Raw genomic sequence first — 7,986 nt, 5'->3', positions numbered from 1 at the left:
GAGGTCAAAGCGTCAGCCGCTGTGTCTTCTGCTCTGCAGTGCGAGGCTGGACCGTTAGCCCCGCCCACCAAGTCATGTCTGCACGTTTGCAGTTAACAACACAGCCTACCCTAACCCTACCCTACCCCCAGACAAAACAAAAATAATAATAAAAAGATATTAGCCAAGATCAGAAATAGCAGGTCAGGCTTTTTAAAAATCTGTGATCGGCCAGAAAAGTGCAATCGGTGCAGCCCTAAAATAAAATAGCTACAGTGAAAAGAGCAAGAGAAAAAAAAAGAAACTTTAGAAAGTGCTTGTCTTAATGAGCATTAAAAAAGACTTTGGACGTTTGTGTACTGTATATATATTATATATTTTATCTAAATCATATTGCATTATGTATTTTTAGTAAAAACCCTAAAAATAAATCATGTTCACAGTTTGACCCTTGACCTCAGACTCTGAGTTCACGTACAGACCACAATGCTGTCAGTCATTTCACCAAAGAGTCTTCATCATCCCTGTTACTGGAGTATAAAAAACTATTCAAGATTTTAAAAAAGCAACATTTGCTTTGGCACGGTGAGGATGGCGAAGGGAGGAGACTGGTTAACCCACCTTCTGATGGCTCAGCTTAATTTACATATCACTGGGTAAAACACGCAAACAGTGAGCAAAGTCTTCAGTGTATGATAAAAAAACATTAGAAAAGTAGAAAGATGATGATGATGATGATGATGATGATGATGTCAACTAAAGACCTTCAGGCTCCTACAAACAAAACAGAAACATTCAGGTAATCATTGATGAAATATTCATCCTAATAGTCAACAAAATATGAAATAAAATCCAGTCTTCAGCTCCACTGTTTCAGAAAAAACGTTTTTAAAAAGTAAAAAAAGAAAAGTTACAGCCTGTCTGAATGAACAGGTTCTTCCCTCTGAAACTATTAGCTGTTTGCAGCAACTTCAGTCCAAGAAAGATAAACAAACAGGAAATAAACTTACAGGATGTGGTCGTTTAAACACCAGCTCCATTTTCTGGATCAGATGAGTTGGTGTTGGATCCATCAACTGGATTCTGAAGAACCAAAAGGTTCAGAGAAACAGAGATTAATGTTCAGCTGATCCTTCACCTCATGTCTGACGTTCAGACGAAGAGATCTGTTATTATAAGAGAAACTCTGAGACCAACTGAAACGCTCACCTGCTGGGATTTATGACATTTCCACACGATGATGATGATCATGATGATGAGGCCGAGGACGAGGACAGCGAATAAACAGGCTGTTGAAATGAAAGGACCTGCACTTCTTCCTGGGTGAAAGAGGAAACAGGATGCAAGTTTTTTCTCTTTAATAAAGTAGGAAATTAGTTGATGTCTAATTGTTTGAAACTAGGAAGGAAAACTAAACCTACCGTTTGTTTGAGTGGCATCTCTTTGAGGGCTAGGTTCAAAGAGGGCTGTAACAGAAAAAAAAAAACTGGGTTGTTTTTACAGAAATATTTGTGATTTTATCCAGAAAGCAGGCGGATTATTTTAATCAAACTTTAGTTCTTCCTAAAAACATCCCAGAATTTCATCTGAAACACTTTAATAAACGTAGAGATGCTGAAATCCACAAAATATTACAGTATTCATGTTTCTGTGAAATATTAGATTTAGGGTTGTTGTAAATGATTTTAGTAATCGAGTACTCTAAAAAAACAATAAAATAAATTATTGGTAAATACAAACATAACAGCAGTATTACTATAGGCTATCAACGTTGGCAAAGATTTTCATATTCATGCAGATCTACAATAACTTTTCTGTAGTTAAGAAAATTAACCTGTAACAATAATATAATAGCTCACTTTTAAAGTACATCTGGACAAAAATTATACAAAAATCTAAAAGTATGTTCAATCAATCAATAAAGAGGCAGGCTCACAAAGACACCAACAAACAATGTCTATACTCCAGTTTTTAGTTTATGTATTCATCTTCAGTCAGTTTAGGAGATGAACTCTCACTTTGGCTCCTTCATCACACAGAAGCACATCTACCAGCTCTGTGCCGCCACCAGGTGCTTTGCCAGCCATTTGTTGCGACCCGAATGGTGGTAAATTTATTTTCCGGTTCGTCTGTAAAGCATCAGCTGCGCTCAGATTATATCTGCATGCGTCTGCACATGTGTTAATACACACGCCGCGCTCTTCCTCACTGTTGGCTCTGAACCGACCACCAGGCAGCAGCTCTGGGAGGAGAGAGGCTGCCGTACTCCAGGCATCGAGCCAGATAATAAACGATGCTTATTGGTCCCCCAAAAACAATAAAAACACAGATATTATTATTGATCAATGAAATTCCCCAGGACCGAACATGGAAATTAGACCTTATGCTGCTAACACTTAGCATTCATTACCAACTCACAGGCGGAAGTGAGAGAGCTGCACAACACAAATAATCACCTGACCAGAACAGGTGATTATTTAAACTGTTAAACAGTAAAACATAAGTTAACGAAGCTTCGAGGCAGACAATTAACCTCGAAGAATTTTAATAATTGAAGAACTCAAATCATTGGAGGAATTGTTACAGCCTTAATTAAATAATCCGATTTCATAAATAAAATGAGCAAATACTCACTGCTGGGTTTGGGTTGAGGGCAGTCTGGAACAGAAACACCAGGATTAGTTCAAACTGTTCTTTAAACCGTGGAGCAACAAGAGGCATCTAGGGTCAGGCTCTAGAGCGCCACCGATGTGGTCGAAAGGCAACTTCATTTCTTAACAGTGCACCTGAATAATATCAGAGCTCACCCCAGTTCAACCAGTAATTTGAAGGGAAAATAATTAAATACAAAAACATCCTCACTTTTCCCATAGTTTTGCTCAAAAACTGCATTTCCAGTCTGATCTATTCACACTGCTACACAAATTTCTATATTTGTGTCCCCAACCTGAGCACAGTGAGACTGATGTAAGCGCACAGGTTGTAGGTTCGAGTCCAGCTTCCTCCTGCCACATGTTGGTGCGCCCATGGGCAAGGCACTTTACCCCAAACTGGCTACCAATCTACGTAACGTTGTATAAATGTGTGTGTGTTTGTGAGTGCAAATGGGTGAATGTGACTTTGGTGTAAAACGGTTTGAGTTGTCAAAATGATTGGAAAAGTGTTATATAAGTTCAGTTCATTTACCATAACTCCATAACTCCTCTCTGCTCTGAACGTTAAGAGGAGTTATGGAGTTACGATAACTTCTCTGAAGAACTCCTCTGAACATCCTCAACGTTCACAACGTTAAGAGCTTTTAGACTTGACCTTTACGTTGGTGCAGCATTCGGTAAGAAGGAGCCCAGAGGGGTTATGTAGTGCTGGTGCAGGTGAACCTGCTCTGCCACAATAATTACCCCAAGTTTGAGACTTTACAATTGCAGTATGTAACTTATTTAAATATATATAAAATAAAATATATATTTGTACATATTTGTTAAAATTATCATCATGTAGCAACAGTATAATACAAGACTGATAATTCAAAATTGAGTTCCTCTGCCTTCTCCCAGTACTAAGGGCAGAAATACGCTGAGTCAGTCAGAAACCACCAATCAGAGGCAGGAGGAGAGTCTTAGTGCTGTCAATCATGCTCGTGTAGGTGCTGCTCACCCTTCCTCTTGCTCTCTGCTACACTACAGCTGGTTCACCACAACACAGTCTGCCAGGAATGCTAAGGCTAGTTAGCATAGCCACTGATGACGGCAGATAAATGGTTTTCCCGTAACAGTAAGTTGATTCTAAATGTGCTAATGCTAATTCCCCGCCGCCAGTTCTTGTTAGCTTTAAAGTTTTTATTTTTTGATGGGTTTCAGTGTGAAATCTAGAAACATGTTCAAATATAAAAATGTTTGTGGATCTTCTTACCGGTCTTGTTGAAGCTGATGTCGCCATGTTGACCCTCGAATATCGGCTCCTCCCAGCTCGTCAGGTTGCATAAAACCATGACGACGGTTTCTGCTCCAACAGGGTTTTTGAGGCAAACAGAACATTTACGTTTTGAGGCGTAAACAGACGAGAAGTCGCAGGAAGTCAACGCTGAACCATTTCGGAGCCAGAAGTCTCCTGCAGTGCTATGCTTGTTGTACACCATATCGATGGATTCAGCCTCTGACAAAGGGCAGCTGAAGCAGATGTAGTTTGCCTGAACAACAAGAAACAACAAGTTTAAGTTAAAGACAAACAGAATTAAAGCTAAAAGCTCTTTCAGCTCTGGAACAAAAACGATGGTGAAAAAACTCAATCAGTGTCGAGATGAAAACAAACTGGAAACCGATTTTAAAAGACAACAATCAGACCTAAGATGTTAACTAAACTTTACACCTCTTAAATTTAACATTTGACAATCTAAAATCTTTTAATTAATCTGCTGGAAACATTAAATAAAATTTAATACCATTGTCATTCTGAATAAACAGATAGTAAAATTCAGTTTATGCTGACATTTAACTGCGGCTTAGTTCATTTATGCATTGGGCCGGTGTTCTGTCTGTCGGTGCTACCCGTCTAAAACTGCTACCGTCATGTTTACAAACAGAAAATTATAGCAGGTTGTTATTGTTATATATATTGGATAACACTATTCGAGTGACGGGACTGAAGTGGAAGCTTAGCAGTTATGGTTAGCTTAGCATTGGAACAATTTATATACATGACAAAACCACAAGAAGATCACTTCCTTCATCTGAATATCCTACCTGTTTAAAATGAAAAGCTGTAGATGTTTGACCCAATCCTTTATTAGAATATAATGCCTGTTAAAATATATTTGAAACAGATGTTTGTAAGAATAAAACAGCATCAGACAGGGGAAACGCGTTTTTATTGGAATTAAATTAAACACAGACTAATACAGATCACCGCAACTCTTTTTTGCATATTAATACGTTGTATGACTTTATCAAATGCAGCCACAATGTGTCCCCAGACTGCGCAGGTCGTTTTCTTCCTGAAACGATAGGATATGATTAATATACACTAATATTACACGGCTATTAAACTAAAATATTTTAAAGGGACGGTTATAAAGCCAGGTATAAATAAAATAAATTAATTATAGCTTACCTTAATCATCAACGAAATAAAACAGACAAAACGAATCTTCCGCAGGTTGGATGTATTGATAAGAAATCTGCCGAGTAAGCAGTATGTGACGTAGCATCGATGTGCGCATCACCACAGGGATTGATGGGTAGCACAGACAGTCAGAACACCGGCTCTAAATGCAGTCAGCACTGCATCATGTTTTCAGATCCACTGGCTGATGAATTAGTTAGGATTTAACAATGTGCAAAAAAATTATTTCTTTTTTTTTTGCTTTGTTATTTTTAATACTCTATAGTTGTGTGTTAACATCTTCCAGTAACATAATTAATCAGTAATATTTTTACATTTCCCATCACTGTAACATTGTTTAATATAAAAACATGGAGGCTGCCTGAATGAAAAGTTTGGACTGACATCAATTAACACAGATTATTAACCTGAAAACCTCCAGGGAGGGAACGGCTCTGTACTCTGTCTGCATACACTCAAACACAGCTACTCCTCTGCCGGTGCTGAAGGCTGTGTGGTTCTGTAGGATCTCTGAAGGTGTGTGCTCACCTTGCCCTCCAGGTTCTGGGAGCTGCTGACGCCTGAAACCAGAACAAAAACCACGACTAGAACCAGCAGATGGTAGAACTTCCTTTGGCACATCATGTCTGATCTCTGCAAAACAAATAAAAATACAAAGTTAAAGGTAAAACTTCAGCCATTCAGTTCATGTCAGCAACTCTTCTGCTTTTAGACAAGGACAGAAACACCTAAATCTGATTTAGAGATTATATATAATATTTCATAAACTCATATTACACCAGCTGCAACACCAACTGTCTTGATGCAGATCGTAAGACCGGGGTTCGGATTATTAAGTCGTTTTAAGTTACTATGTTTTATTATTATTATTATTTAAAGTCGTTTCGAGTGACAAAAACGAGGCGGGCGTATCCAGTTCGACGCTGTGTACTCTGAATGCAAACCCTAAAGCGTTTTTCTCTTCTCTTAAGAAAGCCTCATGTGGGAACCTTTAGTGGTTGCTCCTCGCTGTCTGGCTACACATACCAAATGTTGTGAGTACAGCAAATATAATATCAAAGTTAACTAAAAGACAGTTATTAGAATTGACCGAGGCTGTGAATCAAATGCAGACAATAGTGTGATGGTTTCGCTTAAAAAACCACAAGTTAACATGAAGAATTATATTTAATTAAGAGCGGAACGCAATCCAGACATCCAGACAGCCCGACTCGGACTCTGGCTGTCCTGGCATGTTGTTTTAGTGAAGGCCACGCGGTGTTTGCCCACAAGATGGCGCAAGTTTCCATTAAATTACAGTAGGACCGAGTAATGGCACTTAGACTTCTGAAGGAGTGGCAGCTAGTGATGATGATGATGGTGGACTCCACCCAAGTGGAACTCCAACCCATAAAACTGTACCTTGTATTTTGATGGAGTCAAAAAAAAGTACCGTCCCTTTCAGTGCTAACGTTTATTAAAGTTTGTTAACACTCTAACAAAAAGTTTTGTTAGCACAGAGGTTTATTAATCTCGTAATTAATAAACCTCGGTAGCCTCCCGCTAAACGTCGGGAGTTTTGCAGTTATTTGGAGGCCCAGCAGAGCGGCACCGTGGAAGCAGACGTTTTAAACCAAAAACTTGTTCTACAATAAGGACAAACTAAATCACCACATATTTTGGTTGCGTTTTTTTAACGGTATCTGTGGAATGAACAGATATATTTTTAATACTTATTCAACAACAAAATCTTTTTTTTTTTACTTAATAAGAACCGATTTGGACAATAAAACATTTTGCGTTCTTACCATGATCTGCACCGAACAAGAAGATATTTTTGTTAATATTATGATCAGTGTCTAATTCAACTGGAATAAAACAGCAACTCACTGTGATCGTTGCGGACCCGCGTTAGGTGGCTGGCTGTCGGTATTAAAGGTGTCCTCATCTGGATGATTGGAGCGGAGGGAGTGGGTCTGGTCCGTAACGAAGCTCCGCCTCCCGTCGCTTCCGACTTCCATCGAGGTTAAGTTCTGGTCGACAAAACCCAAAATGAGGCGCATAGTTCGATCAAATTCCTCCATTATCTCCAGAGAAAAATACATCGTCGGTGTCGCCAACACTTAATGCGCTCTTCTAGATAAAATAAACGTTAAGTCTTCAGTTATTCCAACATAAATCGTGACAGCAGACGAGGTTGTCTCATCGTCTGGTGGCCGGCGGATGAATACTAACAACACCTGTTCCTGTTACACCGATGCGTCGGCGCATGCGTCAAGCCCATAGACCAACACCAGTGTTGGTGCGTATTGATTTCAGCAAGTCACGTGACCGACACAGGAACTGTTTCTAAATTGCGTTGATGCGCCAAACTGTGTTGATAAGGAAGCGAACCTGTCAACAGGATGCATTTGCCAAAAAGATTCTTTATCTTTTATTGTACGGCGTCAACTATGGAGCCTCAAGACAAATGAAAGTTTCCCGCAGTGTGGGACCTTTTTGATCTTACATCGGAAAACAAGTTTTCATTTCGTTGTTTCATCCGGTTCTTTTCAGTTTGTACTTGATCTGTGTGAATCCAAATTCAGCTGAAATTCAGTCTTTCTTTACTTTCATATTATGTTCTGCAGGTTAAGTGTCGCACATGTTTGACAGAAATGTCTTATTTAAATAAATTCACCTCCTCAATGCTGAGTCTTTATAGGGCAAATCATGAGAATGAAGTCCCAGATACACCTGGATAAACTCAGGTATGCAGCCATTCTACAAATTACTCAGTTGCTTTTTATAAATTATTTCATATGAATGTATTGTTTAGTAGTTTTTTCTACAGCAGGAGAAGTTGTGTCAAAAAAACAGAACAGACTAAATTACAAAATGTTGGAAAAACTTATTTTTTTGAATGAAAAT

The 7,986-nt window shown here is 38.8% G+C and overlaps 1 protein-coding gene across 1 annotated transcript; it reads right to left on the bottom strand.

The window, feature by feature from the left end:
• Positions 1-211: 211 nt before the first annotated feature.
• On the bottom strand, positions 212-7,317 carry LOC102235450. The gene is made up of 8 exons (XM_005815700.3): positions 6,967-7,317; positions 5,626-5,730; positions 3,889-4,165; positions 2,614-2,637; positions 1,401-1,445; positions 1,189-1,298; positions 990-1,062; positions 212-753 (listed from the first exon to the last, which is right to left on the bottom strand). The coding sequence occupies exons 2-7, from the start codon at positions 5,719-5,721 to the stop codon at positions 1,003-1,005; spliced, it is 612 nt and encodes a 203-aa protein (XP_005815757.1). The 5' UTR covers positions 5,722-5,730; positions 6,967-7,317; the 3' UTR covers positions 212-753; positions 990-1,002.
• Between the last annotated feature and the right edge of the window lie 669 nt (positions 7,318-7,986).

The sequence above is a fragment of the Xiphophorus maculatus genome, chromosome 9, assembly GCF_002775205.1.
Source record: "Xiphophorus maculatus strain JP 163 A chromosome 9, X_maculatus-5.0-male, whole genome shotgun sequence".
Classification (NCBI taxonomy): domain Eukaryota; kingdom Metazoa; phylum Chordata; class Actinopteri; order Cyprinodontiformes; family Poeciliidae; genus Xiphophorus; species Xiphophorus maculatus.
Note: the sequence above shows the minus strand (reverse complement) of the source record. Positions and strands in the feature narration are given on the sequence as shown.

Excerpts from the sequence above, each read along its gene's own strand:
- LOC102235450 (XM_005815700.3), bottom strand. The coding sequence starts at position 5,721 with ATGATGTGCCAAAGGAAGTTCTACCATCTGCTGGTTCTAGTCGTGGTT. Across the intron at positions 2,638-3,888 it reads CATCAGCTTCAACAAGACCG|ACTGCCCTCAACCCAAACCC; the intron begins GTAAGAAGATCC and ends TTTCTGTTCCAG. Across the intron at positions 1,063-1,188 it reads AATGTCATAAATCCCAGCAG|AATCCAGTTGATGGATCCAA; the intron begins GTGAGCGTTTCA and ends TTGGTTCTTCAG.